An 18,067-nucleotide genomic window follows, 5' to 3' on the forward strand; every position below is an offset into this window, starting at 1 on the left:
TGTTGTTGCTGGGGCACTGTCGGCCCCGAATCTGGTTTACTGCACACTTGTGTTTGCGTTCCACACCCTATTTGACAGCAGCTTTGCAGAGTGCCCTCTCGCACTCCAGGACCCCTCGGGGGATGTTGGAGAGCCAGTTTCGGACCAATCCCCGCAGGCCAGGCCAAGGGACCCCACCTGCCGGAGGGACCCTGCTCACTTGCAGACACTGGGGAGGGACTGTGGGAGGTTGGCTCCAGGGCGTGTTGGGCCTATCTCACCCAGTCCCGCCTCACCGGCCACCTTCTAATTAATCTCTTTTCAATGTGCACGAATCCGTGCACCGGGTCACTAGTTTCTTACAATTTTGTTTGTGGAATAGATCGAAGACCTTTGTCTGAATGTTATGTTTTTAAAAATTGATGATCGAGCCCCCTCTAGTGTCTGAAATATCCATTTTAAAACATTTGTGTCAATCATGGGAAGTTTTAGGGAATAAATTAGCTGCTTTTTCCTTTCACATCTGGACATAATTTTTTTTTTAACTTTTCTTTTTGGAGGGAGGGAGGGGTTTTCCTTTTTTTAAAAGGTCACCGGAATTATGGGTAGGGTGAGTATTGAGAGCAGTAGAAAACTTGGGAAAGGAAAGATCAAAATGCTATTTCTACCTTTTTAGAAATAGTTATTTTTGAATGACCTGGAATAAGGCCAAACTATACAGTGTTTTTTTGTTTTAGTTTACATTTGTTTCTGAATTGAGTCTTAAAAATACTTTGTTTTGAAATTCTTCATGATTAGATCTCATCTTAAGAGAATTCTTTCCAGTTTCTGAAAGCAAGTTTTAGTGGAAAATGACTTTAAAATAAAGCCTGCTTCTCTTCATGGAAGTGTTCTCATTTTGTTATTTTTTGTTATTATCGTTGCCATATCTTTCTGTGGATATACTTTATAACGATATTGTACGTCTATTTTAATGGCAAGTTGTCATTTTACATAGTTCCCATTGTTTTTTGAACCAATGAAATAAGGATATTCTTAAAATATTGGCTCTCTGCCACCTCTCCTAAACACACAATATTCAAACCCACAGGCCTTCAGCTAAGAATTTTGTGAAGGGTTATGGAAACAGGACCTTTCTCATTTGACCCATGGGCTTTTGTAGCTTGAACAAGGAAAGTAGTGTTCTGAAAGCAACAGCATTTATGAAGGCTCTAGTGAAAATATTTCGGGAGTATGGACTAAGAGATTAACTTCTTTAATCTTGTTCTCAAACAAATTAAACAATGCAAACAGATTTCAAGTGCATTCTTGGTAATGAAATGCTTGGATGAACTATAATCCTAATTGCTATTGTTCATTCCCACAGCTGCATTTTGACACTTTTAACTGCCTAAGCCACACATTCTTCAGCCAGTAGGACAAACAAAAGCATTCTGAAATCAATTATTTTGTGGCATCTTAAATTGCAAATCTGTCATTGGCTGCCTTGATTTTATTTTGGTTCCATTGTTGACAAAATTAGGAAAAAAAATATGATTATTCCCTTTATACATAAAATTATTGTCAACAGAATCATTAGTGGTTTTTATGTAAATTCACTCATAAATAGTATTAAATTTTAAAGGAGGCAGTGGAGATTGTGTATTTTATTTTACAATACACAATAACTTATGTATTGTAAAATAAATAATTTGTATTTACTTTATCACACTAATTAATATTTTCCAAGATTTAAAAGAAAATAATAGTGTTTTGCTTTTCTTCCTTAGTAGAACAGTATTTTGAATGTAAATTAGAAGTCAGGTATATTCTGTGATTTGGCAAGTCATAATTATATGTATAATGGTTCCTTTAAAATTTGACCCAAAACTGTTTATAACTAGTCTATTCCTTCAAAATAAATTGAAGTGTTTTCAGTAAATCTGAAGTTTATATTTCTTTATGTTTGAGAAAGATTCGGTTGCCAATTTTAATCAAACCTTTCTTATTTTAAAAGCAAAATTGTTTGATGGCTGAAAAACTATACAGCAAAAGTTGGATCTATTTAAGTAATAAATAGAAAACCAAATTCTGATTTCTCATTATTTCTAAGACTTAATTTTAAGTGGGAGATTTGAATTACCATATTCATTGTCATCTATTGTAACAATTGTTTAGTAACAATTGGAGCTTTAGATGTCAAATTAATGGTGGTATAGTGTGTCACATTTTCAAAGTATTTCTTTACTCCTCAGCATTTCTTTAAATTCTTAAATCCATATAAGCATGTGAAATTGCTTTAAATATCAAGCAGTTTTGCCATCTGATGTTTTAAATTTAAGGTACTCTTTAAAGTTAATCATTTTTTGTAAAAATATTTAATATTTTAAAATTCTAATAGGTGATTATTATCTTTAAGAATAAAAGCATAATAGCTAACATATTAAGCACTTCCTATGTGTCAGACACTTTGCTAATAATTAAGTACCATTTGATATGCTTCCCTTTGAATTAGTAATCTTATTTATCCTAATTTTGCATTTGAGTTAGCTGAGTTAGAATTAAAATAATTTTGTCAAAGGTTACAAAGTGATTGGAATGAGATCTTTCTGATTCTTAGAAGCCATGTTCTTGACCACTACTGAAGTCTAAGTGAAAGTTAAATGATTATCATACACTCTCCTGATGGAATATTCTGTAGCCATTAAAAGTGTGGGTTACAGTGACTATATAGTGAGGTTCAAAATGTATATGATAAGTGAAAAAGATTAAGTGTTTACAGTTAAATGTTCAAAGTGATTCTAAACATTTTTTGGAATGTTATCTCTTATTTGTTACTGCTTTTTAAAAAATAAAAATAATGTTCAGTTGTTATATAATTTTGTCAATTAATTTCCAGAATTTCTGTAAGCCAGAAATTTCAGACTGCATGTAAACTAGTTCGAGTCAGGAAACTGACAACTTTAGTTTATAATAAACTCTATCATGTTCAATTTTCTTTTTAATTTGACCCAAAATCATTTTTTACTGGACTTATGCCAGTTCTAATATAATCTATTATCAGTATCCTTGAAGAGCAATGGAATAGTAAAATCTTCTTAAAGATAACTTAAACGTGCTATATAGTGTCCTCAGGGTAGCTTGTGCATAGGAGATATTTTCTTTTCCACCCTATAGAGGTATCTCATTAGGACGCCCAGTAGTGTCATTATTAAGTTTTCATGTATTTCTCACATTTTGATGCTAATCTTTGTGCGTATGTGCGTGCATTTTTTTTCCTTTGCAGCACCAATGTGGTTATGAATTATTCAGAGATTGAGTCTAAGGTTCGAGAAGCAACGAATGATGATCCTTGGGGACCTTCTGGGCAACTCATGGGAGAGATTGCCAAGTAAGTTATAATTTGACTCAGCAGTGCAGAAAGAATCCAAGTATCTTTACACAGAAATGTGAAATTTGCTTTCAGTTTTAAATCGTTTAGCTGCCAGATAGAAATTTTGCATAATCATTCAAATATTAATGGAGGAAGTTTTTTTTACACCGGGTCCATTCCCTTTAAAAATTAGATCAAAAAAGTATAGCAAAAATTTTTGTCAATGAAGTTTAAAGACTTACTGTAACTTACCATGTAAAAGTTTGACATGTGTATAAAATAACTTGAAATAAACTTATGAAAATTTAAAGACTTGTAAAATATAATATTAGTTATTGGGGTTTATAAATGCACCACTAGATATTATACAAAATACAGGAAAAACACTTTTAAGGAAGCATATCATTAAATTTTTTTAATTAAGCTTATTAATTTTTTTAAGGCTCTTTAGGAAAACATAGCAACTTAGAACAAGCCTGCCATCTACTGTCAAAATTAACATATTGCAAGGAAAATTATTCTCTTTTCAGGGCCACATTTATGTATGAACAATTTCCAGAACTTATGAATATGCTTTGGTCACGAATGTTAAAAGACAACAAAAAAAATTGGAGAAGAGTTTATAAGGTATGGGCATTAGTCTGTTTTTATTACTTAACATGTTTAAAAAGAATGCTTGAAATTTTAAGGTGTATATTCATAAGTGACATTAAATCCTAGAATATCCTAAAACAAGTATTTGTGTTCTGTTTTCTAGTTACCATGAACAACTATTCTTAAAATGTTTAAAAATAATGTTAATACTACTTCTAAATGTTAAATGTTTTTATTTTATAGGTTAAAATTTTTCCAACTAAAAACATGCATATCAGAAGTAATGAATCAATAGTAGTATGCATATTTAGTGTATGAGCAATTAAGATGAAAACTATAGTCTAATATGGTTTGTCATCTCTACATAAAATTTTGCCTAATCTATAACAGTATTATTACAGTATTCTGCACCAAAAATGTTAGTTTAAAATAAAGTTAGAGAATCTGTTTTGATCTAATATAATCTAGAATAGTAAAACAAGATAGTCATCTCTTCTTCCTTTTCCACCATATTTTCTTGCTACTTGGAATAGTTCTAATATGCTTTCTAAAATGGTGTGTAATATTTATATTTGAAACTTTGAAAACAACATTTCTGGCTTTCAGGATTGGAAAACAATGTTTTAGTTACATATTTTGTATGCTGTTTGTTTCTAAAAACATTCACTGTTATTTCCTCAACTTGTACAGTAGTTGTGATAAAATAGTTAAAATTTCTGTGAATTAAATTTTTTAGAGTTTAAAATAATCCTGTGCAAACTACTTTTTAGGGGGCATATCTGTAATACTCTCAACAGTAAAGAAAAAATAAAAACACAAAATAATAAAAAAGTAAATCAATAATAGTTCCTGGTGGAGGGTTTTTACCACTCAATTTTGCGAACTTAGGTAAATTTTTATAGATCTTATCTTTATGTGAGGTTTGTTCCAAGCAAAGTTAAGATCAAAATGCACAATTCACTTCTTTTAGTGTAATTGTGCAGCATTCACCACTATTTAATACCAGAACATTTTTTATCACCTTAAAAAGAAACCTCATAAACGTTTTTTCTCTTTATTTGTTGGCAGCAAATGTTTGAAACAAAAGCCACATTATTAACCCCAAAATTAAATTTTATCTGTGGAAAAATCTGTGGGATCTTATAATTAATAGTTGTTCTCTTTAAACTTATGCTCTAACAAATCACACTTCCATGTGATGAAAAGTAAAAACTGAGCCAGCTTTCTAAAAGTTTAATATTCATTTATATCATACATTCAAATATTTCTTAACATCCGAATTTTATTTTTCATCTTCTGACACATGGTATTCAGTAGATAGTGCGTGGTATAAGGGGAACTGCAAATTGACACTATTACGCTTTAGACTGTATATAGTTTAATACACGTAAAGAGTTTCCACTCCCCTCACGAAGATTATTTATTGGCTAATGTTGGGATTATTTTCTTTAACCATTTACCAAAGCTCTACCAGTATTTATTTTGTTAAACTATTTGGTGCTTCTTATTTTTACAGTCATTGCTGCTCCTAGCTTACCTCATAAGGAATGGATCAGAGCGTGTTGTTACAAGTGCCAGAGAACACATTTATGATTTGCGATCCCTGGAAAATTACCACTTTGTAGGTGAGCAATAGAAAAACCTTATAAGCAAATTAAAACAGTAGTTGGAGTTGTCAGTCACCTGAACCAGCTTAGAAGCTTCTCCGCTCTAATTAGAATGTGACTGTTGCTCGTTGTGTGACGAGTGCAGAATCCAAGACGTGGGGCCCTAGAGTATTAATTAGTGAAGACAAGAACTTGCAGAAAAGACTGGCTAATAACAACAGAACCAACACAACATGAGTGTTCGGGTTTATATTAAAATATGCACTGGAGACTGGTCCCCTGTGGTGTCCATAAAGGAATAGCTTTAATCAGATGGGAAGAAAAGGTTAGAGCTCCAAAACACACACATCTGTTTGAAGCTGGGGGTTTTTTCCTCCCACCAAATAATATTTACTGTGCAAAGGCAGCAAGGCCAGAGTGTGTTCTGAATGTGAAAGAGGATACAGAATGAACTACATTTCATTTTGTAGTGTACCCCAGTTGAAAGCACTTTTAAAATTCAGTTTTTCAGCTACACTAAATTCTGGTAATTAGTGTTTTCAAACTTGTATTGGGAAAACCAAGGAATTGGGGGTGGGTACTTTTCAGTCATTAATTGTGAGTTTTAATGACTGAAGTGAGTGTTGCTTTTTGTTTTGTTAAAATCCCATCGAAAAAGAAAATAACATTTATGGATATAAGTCCATTTCATATGGTCATTATTAGTAATCCTTCTTAGTGGATCTTTAATTGATCTTGCATAGCGTTATCTCTGGTCCTTTATAGTTCACCTTTACAGGCTCTTACAAACCAAAATTGCATCTCAAACCTTAGAATTTGCTGATGAGGAAATGACAAATTTTAACAACACATTTTGCCTCTTTTTATTAATTTTAAAATATTGAAGTTAGTTTCTTATGTTGAAATTTTCATGCCTGTTTTTTGTGCTAAAGAATTCGATACAGATTAACTGAATTCTTAAGGTTTTGTTTCTCCCTTACCATCCTCACAGATGAGCATGGCAAGGATCAAGGTATAAATATTCGCCAGAAGGTGAAAGAATTGGTTGAATTTGCCCAGGATGACGACAGGCTTCGTGAAGAGCGAAAGAAAGCAAAGAAGAACAAAGACAAATATGTTGGGGTTTCCTCAGACAGTGTTGGAGGATTCAGATACAGTGAGTATCAAAAACAGACTGGCACCTAAATATCAATTTAGCTTCTTGGGTATATTTAAGAATCACTGAAATATGGAAGACCAAAATGCTATTTTTTTTTTTTAGGAATACATAGAATACTAAAATATATGTAATAGTCATTTCAACTCCTATTACATGAATTTTAGGAATCTTTCTCTTTATTTTTTACTTGGGTGGGTTCAAGAATAATATTTTAACCATTAATTGTTAATTAAATGACTGCAATAAAACTATATATCCTGCTCTCTTGGGATTATCATTCTTTAAAAAACGGATTTCTCTAATTCACCATTTAGCGCATAAAAATATGAATTTTGATGAGGTGATCTTCCTAATTTGAAACCAATTTAGCTGTTTTGGGCCAAAAATAGATACTAAACTTCATATAAGTTAGTTCAGCCTCGGTCTTTTCCCTTCATTAGGTAGTGCATTAATTTGACATAAAAAAGGTGACTGGCAATACCATCAATTTTCATCTAGGCCTATCGTTGTATTGTTCCTAACACATTTCAGAGCAGCTAGAACATTCATCTCCTGTGTTTATTTTATTTATTATTATCATTATTATTATTATTTTTATCCTCACCCGAGGATATGTTTATTGATTTTAGAGAAAGAGGGAGGGAAGAGGAGAGGGAAAGAGAAACATTGATGTGAGAGAGAGAAACATCAACCTGTTGCCTCCTGTATGCACCCTGACTGAGGTTTGAATCCCCAACCAAGGTATATTCCCTGACCAGGAATCGAACGTGCAACCTTTTGGTGTACGGGACAACACTCCAACCGAGCTACCCAGCCAGAGCTCCCGTGTTTATTTTTAATGTAATCATATAGTTTGCCTAAAATAGATCACTAGGTGCTTGAAACAGATACAGAAAGTAGATCTTTCAGAGCATGTCTCTTTGGACTTGGCTCTACTGGAGCTCTGGTCTCCCCTGGTCATTTTGTGGACACAGTGCTATGTATACTTAACTGCATATTGGGGCTCTCCGATTCTCCCCACCCATATCTGAATTGTTTATATTTGGATTATACTGAGAAGTCATAACTCATCATTGGAACTGTGTGAAAACTTTCTTGTCTTGTGATTACCTACTAGTATAAAAGAATATTTTCACTCCTTTGCAACTCTGCTTTCTTGCCCACAAGAAAAAATACTGGACTTAATTTGCTGTTAGAGGATGTTTCTAACAGCAGAAAAATTTCTTTATGTCTCAGCATCAAAAGGGAATTCGTGAATCGGGAAAAAATACTTATATTAAATAAATCATGTAAAGATGTTTTGGAGTTTTTATTTGTTTAGGGGAATAAGAAATTTTTAAATTATTTGCCTAAGTAATTTATTTTGTTCTTTATCTTTTTCAAACTAGCTGTAGCAATTTAATGTGTTTTTTAGTAGAAATTGCTCTTTGCAACTTATTTCCTCATTCTACTTGCTTAGAATCCTGTTTTTTTTTAACCAGCACAATGTAAAATTAAATTTAGAAAATTGAATAAGTTTTCAGAATCAGTCACAGTGAACTAATAATTACAGTATTTGCAGTGGAGATAGAGTTGTACATTCTATTTGCATCACATTCTTTTATAAATTATTTCAGAGACCTAACTAATCAACTTTAGCTATTTTATATGTGTGTTGTTGTTTTTTTCATTTTGACATCAGATAATGTTCTGCCAATATCCAGTATCTTTGGCACACACTTAGTATGACATCTACCACAATAACCAGTTTAGTTTTCATCTACTTTGATTTTTCTGGTAAAAATTTTTTTTCAGTCTGGTTTATCACATTGTCATTGAAATGTACATTATTAGAAAAACCACCATTTTAATAAAACCATCCTGGTTTAAATTTAATAAGCTTTATTTGTTCATGTTTTGTTCACGTTGGTGGTCACTTTCAAATTAGTAGACATATTTTAAAATCCTCAAGCTTTTACAGAAAATTTTGATTGCAGTTTTAGCAGACAACTCAGTAAATGGTTTTATTCAATCTCCAAAGGACATATATGCCATCAGAACTTGTTAACCAAAGTTCAAAACAAAAGCTCTCTTAGCCACATTTGAATTATTTTATTTCTCATTGCTCTTCCCCTTTTTCTCCAACCTGTCTTAATTTTCAGTGTTTTCTTCTCTTTAACCTCCTGACTTCTCTGTACCTTCTTTTCTTGCCTCTTAAGTTGAGTTTGGATATGGACAGGGAAATGGAAAAGTTCCCTTTAATGTTCATAATTCCTTTGGACCCCAAGGTCAAGGACGAAAACAGATCTTGACATTTTGGGGGTTTTTTTGTTCACTGCCATGATCTATTCCCTTCACTCTCAAATTCACACTGAGGCTCCCTAGGTTTTGCCAGTCCCAGCATATGTTTGTTCTGAACTGCTTGAGCATACTTCATGATTCCAGTCTGTGTAGCTTTTGGTAGAATATATTTTTCTTGTTACTGTAATTAAAAGATGCTTTCTCATGTCGTGAAGTCCATTGAGTTATATGTCTAGTTTGATACTAAGGAATGACATTTATGAGTCTTTTCAGCACATTGGGATATGTAGCATCCTATAGTTTGTGCTTTAGGAGACTTTGCCATCCAGTACTTTTCTAGTAATTGAAAAATCCTTGAGAGACAGGAATGAACTATAATTCATTAGTGACTTTTGTGAAAACAGAAAGATTTCCATTTCTCCTTTGCTTATATAGCCTGTGGTGGTTCTTGTGTTTTCCTCTACTCCTTCCAGCAGCCTTTAAGAACTTCCTGACAGTGCTGTGCTATGCATTAAGGTCATGCAAGTTTTCATAAATAAAAGCTTTTGAATCTGCATTCCTGCCACCTAATGACTGGCAGTACATGCTGTGCCTTGCTGTAATTGTGTTGATTCAGCACTGTGGGAGCTTTCTGTTTTCCTTTGAAAACTATTTTATTATGAGGAAAAGCTTCAGAAACAAGAACTGTAGATACCTTCTGAATTTAATATCCTTAGAGTTGCTTCTCTTTTTAATGCTTATATAGGTGAAAGATATGATCCTGAGCCCAAATCAAAATGGGATGAGGAGTGGGATAAAAACAAAAGTGCTTTTCCATTCAGTGATAAATTAGGTGAACTGAGTGATAAAATTGGAAGCACAATTGATGACACCATCAGCAAGTTCCGGAGGAAAGACAGAGAAGACTCTCCAGAAAGATGCAGGTATTAACACTTTGTATTCTGGGTCACTTGGAGAGGGTGCTAAAGTTATGCAGCTGGTTTTGTTTTTGTTTTGTTTTGGGTGTTATCATTATTTGAGGTCCAGCTTTTTTCCCCTAATATATTTAAGGGAATATATGTAAAAAATATATAATATGTAATATATAATATATATTATATATAACATATATAACATATATATTAAATATATAAAAGTTTTAGGTACCTGGGAAAATTGTGCATAAAGTACAAAGTTGCCATATTAACACACATAAAATTTCTTCTATCATTAACATCTCATATTAATATGGTTCATTTATTAATAATTGGTAACCAAAATTGATATATTGTTATTAACTGTGTTTGCATTAGGGTTCACTGTGTTGTACAGTTGACAAATGTATAATATCCACCATTAGAGAACCATATAGAATAGTTATGCCCTAAAAATGCCCTATGCAAAAATATGGAATGATTTATGAATTTGCATGTCATCCTTGCACATGGGTCATGCTAACCTTTTCTGTATTATCCCAATACTAGTATGTTTGTTGCTGATGACTGGCTGTGCAGCTGTTTTTAAAATGCAAGGTCAAACATTATTTTAAATTAGTATTAACACACTTTGCATATTGTCTATGTCCATTTATTTCTAAAGTTATCACATTTCCTACATGTTTTTATTCAGGCTATTTATTGGAATTACTTTTTTGCCAATAAGAACTTTCAGAGCTTATTTTTCATTTGGGCATCAGATTATCCAGAGATTAAGATATTGCTGAAGGATAACAAAATTTATTATTTTAAATTTAAAACTAGGGTTTGAAATTTGACTCCTCCTGTGACATTTCATTATGATTCTGTGCCAGTGTGTACCAGAAAAAAAATTCCAAATGGATTTTTGGACTAAATGTTTTTAAATATAGACCTATATTTTCACAAACTACATTTCTAATAGTAGGGCATTTTTATTTAGATTTATATAGAGCAATACTTGGAATAGCATTAATTTTTTTTCTACTTACCAATATAGCTATAATCTAGTTTTCCTTCTAGTTAAAAGAGCAATGTATGTTGAGCACTTCACTTGCAAAGCAAGTTTTACAAAATTTTTTATCACTTGTGCCCCTTAGTGTTTCTGATAGGCTAAAGAAAGGGTTTTTACCTTTACTGTATAGAAGTAAAACCTGAGGTCCATTAAGGCTGTGTGGAACTTGCTTAAAATAACAATTAGTGGTGGAAGCCTTCAAGTGACTTCTTATAACTAAGTACTATCTCTTTTTTTCCTTAAAACATATTAATAATTCAGATTTAGGGGTCATCAAAAGAGGAAATATAATTTTGAAACTAGGGATTTTTTAATATTTGTTTAGTGTTTCCATATATATTTAATCCCTGGAATTCCTGTCTTTTTCAACACTGTTTCTAGAATATCATCTTTGAAGAGCTAGAATTTATTTTTAGTGCTTTGAATATATATATCTATTTTATAACTACATTTCTAGCTCTTTAATACTGAAATAGTTACATATGGTAATAAATACTAAACTTGGGGAAACGGTGCCTACTTCAAATATTCTATGCAATTTTTCTCTCATTAATATTCTTGTGGCCTGTGTGTTTACATTTTTATTTTGGTTTAGAAAACACAGTGGCCATATATTCTGTTGCTATTTCCTGAAGAAGTGTGGGAATTAGGTAGATAAGTTGGCTAGACATCTATGTATTCTTGTGTTATTACTTTCCTTTGCCCTTCCATTCCCACATTCTCAGTTTTTCTTTCTGGGCTTTCGTCGTCTTATTCTTTTTTTTTCTTTTTCTACCTTGATTTTTTTTTTTTTTCTATGTTGACTCTAAGACAGGATCTGCTAGAGTTCCTAAATCTTTTATATAGAGTATCCAAGTTTAAGAGTGAAAGTACAGTGTGTATTACTTATCATAGTAATTAAAGGGCACACCAAGGACTTTACATCCTGGAATATTTTGAAGGAAAAGAGTAGATTTTTGGACAAAGTTGCATGTGACCTCTCTGGCATATTACTAGAATTTCAAACTTCTTGGTTCATTATTAGATTCAGGAATTTTTGAACATAGATCAGATCTGAGGCTTCCATTTCATTGTGTGCTAGTCAGGTTTATGTTATCAACTTATAAAGAAATTACCTTGTATTGAAATAAAATTGGACCTCAGAAAGGTAAGAAATTTCTGTTTTACCTATAGGACTGATGGTGGGGATCTTTAGGTCATTTGTGCTGAGAAATTATATAGTAATTGATAAGGGCTTTTAAACACTTAATCAGAATTTGTAGATTCCCTAAAATGCTTATAGATAAAAAGTGCATTTAATCCCTTCACTGTGTGTGGGAAGCCATTCTTCTTGAACCTTGATTTACACAGATTTGGAATGAAACCATTCAAATGTGTTAATTAGAAATTGTGTTAGATTAGTCTGAGTTTAAATTACATTAGTAATAATAGTCATAGTTTTAAAGAGAATTTTCAGTATTTTATTTCAGGGTATTTTAAAATTAATATTTATAAACCACCTACTCTAAAATTAATATAGGTAATGGAGTATACTTTAGATAATTTCACTCTGTGTTCTACCTGCACCAAAGGAAACCACAAAAACCCCAATGCTTTATTACTGGAAAAAGGACTAGCGCTGGCATTTTTTTTAATCCATGGCATATGAAAAACTCAGTTTTTTTTACTCATTTTGTATTTTTTCTTCTACACTGTTAAAAAATTCTTTTTGAATGTGCCTGAAAAAACATTTCAAAACATTTTAAATATATTTGTTTTCTGTGAAGCAATGTATTTGATCTGCTGATACTATAGTAAAAAAGAGCACAGTTGTTGTAAAGTGTATTACCTTATATTTCTTTGCATTTATAGATTAGTGTTTAATCATTTGAATTTAAATATGATAATATTTAAAACATATCCATGGAAATTGAAATATTTTATTATGTATTGCATTAGTATAGGAGGTTCAATGACAGAATTATGTTATATAAATGGAACTGTAGTCACACACAATCCATTTCAAGAAAATGGTCATCAGTTGCAGATGTTGGAACTCTTAGGATCTCCTCTGTTGATTCCGATATGATAATCTGTTATTTTTAATTAAGATTTAAATCTATAATAAGCACTTGATTTATTTCAGACATTTTTTGTTTGTACACATTTATGTAAATACATTTTTATAGCAGTGTTTTAGACTTATCTAGGGAATTGGTTGGGTTCCTACTTTCCCTCCCCAACACATCCATGTCATTATTCAGATAGCTTAGATAATATTCTGTTGATCCCTGTCAAATAGTCAAAGTATGGAATTTTAGAGTTACTGTATTTGAAATTCTCTAGCTCAAATCACCGAGGACTCCATTTTAAAATAATCCCTAGTCTTATTATTTTGCTTTATTTTTAATATCTTTTAGCGACAGTGACGAGGAAAAGAAAGCAAGAAGAGGCAGATCTCCCAAAGGTGAATTCAAAGATGAAGAGGAGACTGTGACGACAAAGCATATCCATATCACACAAGCCACAGAGACCACCACAACCAGGCACAAGCGCACAGCAAATCCTTCCAAAACCATTGATCTTGGAGCGGCAGCACATTACACAGGGGACAAAGCAAGTCCAGATCAGAATGCTTCAACTCATATGCCTCAGTCTTCAGTTAAGGTGGGAATGGCACGAATTGACATATTACACACAGTTTTATTCTTATAAATTACTTTTAGAATTACTGCATTAGTAGGCTTAGGCATTTCCAGGCAATCATATTAATTATAGATCATTTGGCATGTATTACTCAGAGTCATTCATTAATAATAAGAAATCTCTTGGGGGAAAGAAATCTGTCTAATTCCTGAATGAATGTCTGCACTTTCTATGAAAGTAAAAATGACACTCTTGGTTCACTTGGGAAAGGTTGGAATCAGAATATAGTACATCTGTTTTCGTCTAGTTACACCTCTGGTTACCAAGTACAACGAGATTCACTAAGGAAAACATGGGAATATTTGGAAGTTGTAAGAAAGGGCAAAAGAGGACCAAGTAGATATATAGGGGAAATGGTCTCATTTAATACAGAGATGGCGCCTTTAAATGGGAAGATTATTTACTTGGTGGTCACTATTGATCCATAGTAGCACTGACTCTTGTACCTTCCTCATTTGTTTTTCATTCACTACAGAAATGGATGTCTACCTACTAGATACCTGGCCACACCTAGTCCTTTATTTTTGTTTTTATTTTTACTTTCATTTTTGGAGGGGGCCTTCCGGTAAAAACCAGAAGACCTGCTGGACAAATTAAAAGAGCTGTAAGCACTCACAGCTAGTCTCTTAGACAGAAATCTGCCAAAGCGGGAGATTTATCTCAAAAAAGCTAAATTGTTGTTTTGTCACTCTCCCCCCTACTAGTGTTTGCTCATCTTGTATCTTTGCATCAGAAGTAGCTAAAAGCTAAGGGAAACATTTTTCTAATGCATCCTGCAAATAGTAGATGACTAAAAATAAAGTAGTTCTACTTATTGTCAAGAACAAGTACTATGTATGCCCTAGCCCAGTGGTCGGCAAACTCATTAGTCAACAGAGCCAAATATCAACAGTACAACGATTGAAATTTCTTGTGAGAGCCAAATTTTTTAAACTTAAACTTCTTCTAACGCCACTTCTTCAAAATAGACTCGCCCAGGCTGTGGTATTTTGTGGAAGAGCCACACTCAAGGGGCCAAAGAGCCACATGTGGCTCGCGAGCCGCAGTTTGCTGACCATGGCCCTAGCCGGTTTGGCTTAGTGGATAGAGCTTTGGCCTGCAGACCAAAGAGTCCCAGGTTCTATTATGGTCAGGGGCACATACCTTGGTTGCAGGCTCCTCTCCAGGCCTGGGTCCTGGTCAGGGCTCATGCAGTAGACAACCAATCAATGTATTTCTCTCACATCAATGTTTCTCTCTGTCTTTCCCTCTCTTTTCCACTCTTCCCTAAAAGTCAATGGAAAAATATCCTCAGGTGTGGATTAAAAAAACAAAAAGAAGAACAAGTACTATGTCAACTTTTGCCAAATATCTTCTAGTATATAATTTCACTCATATTTGCTCTTTTCAAGTTTTGATGAAAACCTCAAAATTACAACTCAACTTTAGTTGTAGTTAAAGAGGGGAAATGGCTGTTATTTCTTTCTGGTCTTAGATTTCCCCTCTTGTGGATATAGTTATTTTACTGATGATGACGGTACAGGATCTAGTGAATAGTTAAAACCCAAATACATGATGGTTATTATGTTGAGAATTCATTTAAGGTTACATGAAGAAAATTATCCCAACTGTATAGTTTTTAAACAATAAATCGAGATTTTTATATTTTATAGGATTTTGTCTGAATATGTCACTCTGCCATAAATATTTTATATTTTTTATTTGTTTTTACTACAAAAAAGTTTAGAAGGTCAAAGTTCTTAAAAAGTTTCTAAACTATTGTAGATCTCTTTCAATCTCAAAGCCTTTTTGAACCATGATACAATATTTTAATCTTCAAAGCTCAAATTAACAAGCCTAGGAACTCACGTTGTTTCTGTATTGCCTAGCAATTCTGTTCTCATGTAGCGTGTATGTATTGAATGTATAGCATATGCTTCATAGTACTTGGCACTATGGGGAAGAGAAAAATCATATTACAACTCCAGCCCCAATATTTAGTTTGGGAACTAAATATGAAATAATTAAATATCAAAGTATATAAAACAAAATAGAATTGTACTGACTTACATAGTATGCAAACAATAACTGTTGCTAAAGTTCACAGAATCATAGAATTTTAGAGCTTGATAGGATGTTGGCCTCTAATCCAGTGGATCCCAGACATTCTTAAGCATTGGAATTATCAAGGGAGCTTTGTAAGACTGTACAGGCCAAGATTCCAACCTAGGCAGTTATGACTCAATATATTGAGATGAGGCTAGACATATGTACTTCTTAATGCTTCTCATGATTCTGATATGTAGCGTTAAAATTTGAGTAGAAAGTATATGTTCCAGAGTGAAATGTAATAAGAAAAAATGAGTTAGGGAAAAGAGGAATGTGGATGTTACAGAAACTCTCTCTCCATAAGGATTTCAGAGTCACATCTGTTTTTTCAAGAAAACTAAATCTACCCCTATTAAGATAATTACAGGTATTTGTGTCTAAGTTGGAAATTAGAGTACAGCAGATTTAGAAAAAATAATAGAAATTAGCTTTCTAAGCTTATTAATTGTCTGTGTATTTTCAGACTTCAATGCCTAGTAGCAAGTCATCCGGTGACCTTGTTGATCTGTTTGATGGCCCCAGCCAATCAACAGGTAAGCTTCCACATTGGCTTTTTATTTTTTAGAAACCTTGGTTTAAGAGTAGTTTTTAAAAATGTCAAATAAAAGGTGGAATGAAAAATAAATTTTTTTGTTGTGGATTTATTTTTAATATGAAATTAGTGAGCTTTGAGCATTATTTGGGGGGAACTGTCTAGTTGCCTGAAATAAGGAAGAAGGGTCCTTAAATATTTGATCGATAATTTAGTAATCTCCTTAATTTCTTTACCACTGACTATTTGGGGTCCTTTGCTTTCTTCATAAGCAAAATGTACTGCTCTGCTTGTGTTACTATCTTTTGCTGAATCTTCAGGCTCTGAATGTCAGCCATGTCTAGAATTCATTCATTTATTCAACAAGTATTTGTTGTACCAGACACAGGTCTGGGTGCTAGAGGAATATAATGCTTAGGAAAACAGAGTTCTTGCCTTCTTGGGAAGATCAAGTGGTGGAAATGCAGTAATTGTTAATCAAGAGTCACAAGTAGTTACTTAGTTACAAACATGCTTAAAGAAAATTGAGATTTTAGGTTGCATTCAGTGATTATGGAATTCTAATAAACTTAATAAACTCCTGTGCAACAAGTCAAACAGCTTAAGAAATAAACTTTCTCTTTAAAGACAATTTTCCCCAACCTGTTTAAATTTCATTTCACATTAAATTGTAGATGGCAAGATTGGTATATAAATAATGTGCAAAAATAAGTTGATTGTTCCTAGTTGTCTGTAATGATTTTCTAAAACTGGATTAAAATTTACATTAGTGTTTAAGTGGAAGTCTGATGGAAATCACTTCATTAATAGTGTAGTACATATAATTAATATAAAGGCTCCTGTTATTTTCTTCTTGCCTACTGTCATAAAATTCTTGGACTGGGAGTGAACTCATAGTGTGTCTGGTTCAACCTAGTTTCTGAAATTCTTTAATTCCCATTCCCTTTTTTCTGTAACTATAAAATGTTTCTAAAATTATCCTTTAAACTCTATTGAACTGTAATGTGCAAGGTTACAAACAATTGCATTAGTTTGTTTTTTTTAACAATTTATGTGCTTTTTGTATGTTTAAGATTTTAATTGTAGTATTAACTGGCAGCTGGCATGAAGCCCTATAATAAAGACATAGAATATCAACTATTTTGGACTTCAAGGCATGAAATATTAAAGAGCCCCTTTCATGCATTTGTCTAAAGTTTTAATGGAGCAATCAGAGAAGAAATAACTAGGAAGGTCAGATGAGTGAATGTAACTTTTTCCCTCTGTGATTGCTTTGAACAGAGAGAATTATTATATACAAACATGCTTGCTTTGCTTGACAAGAAAACCTTGTGTGGTTTTTCTTCTCCAGTGCAAATAGTAGATTGATTATTTAATGGAAATAGCAATTCATATTAATATAGTAATAGAGACAAATGAAACCTGGAAGGTTTATCTTAATATTCTCTTAAAAAAACAATTGCATGTGGGAAGTCATCTCCTATTTGAAATAGTATGTTTAACCAATTTGTGCAGACTTCCCCAATCAGTACATAAATTTTGTTACCCAAAATATCTATCTATTTTAGTACTATATTTGAATTGAATTCAGCAGTGAAAAAATTGGACATTAAATCTTTAGCACCTATATACACATGAGGAAGTCTAAGAATCTACCATGTTAGCATTGCTATTTGGTATGCCATTGGGTGTCATTTACCAGATGTGCCTATGCTTTTAATGGTACCATCATGCACATAAAATGGACACAAACTATAAACCTAAGCAGATATGGCATCTGTAGTGCTCACCAGATAAATATCTCCTCTGAGAAAATGTTTAGA

At 32.7% G+C, this 18,067-nt stretch overlaps 1 protein-coding gene across 6 annotated transcripts in view; it reads left to right on the plus strand.

The window, feature by feature from the left end:
* Nucleotides 1-18,067, plus strand: part of CLINT1 (clathrin interactor 1) — a 59,204-nt gene that overhangs the window by 24,344 nt on the left and 16,793 nt on the right. For 4 of the 6 annotated variants that reach the window (XM_080671650.1, XM_080671649.1, XM_080671648.1 and 1 more), the window contains exons 2-8: nt 3,245-3,349; nt 3,862-3,958; nt 5,442-5,550; nt 6,524-6,688; nt 9,717-9,894; nt 13,339-13,585; nt 16,176-16,245. In XM_080671650.1, the coding sequence (XP_080527776.1) occupies nt 3,245-3,349; nt 3,862-3,958; nt 5,442-5,550; nt 6,524-6,688; nt 9,717-9,894; nt 13,339-13,585; nt 16,176-16,245 (971 nt within the window). Of the gene's footprint in view, nt 1-3,244; nt 3,350-3,841; nt 3,959-5,441; nt 5,551-6,523; nt 6,689-9,716; nt 9,895-13,338; nt 13,586-16,175; nt 16,246-18,067 lie in introns of all 6 variants that reach the window. The other 2 variants (XM_080671651.1, XM_080671652.1) reach the window with 1 other exon arrangement.

The sequence above is a fragment of the Plecotus auritus genome, assembly GCF_963455305.1.
Source record: "Plecotus auritus genome assembly, chromosome: 6".
Taxonomy (NCBI): Eukaryota; Metazoa; Chordata; class Mammalia; order Chiroptera; family Vespertilionidae; genus Plecotus; species Plecotus auritus.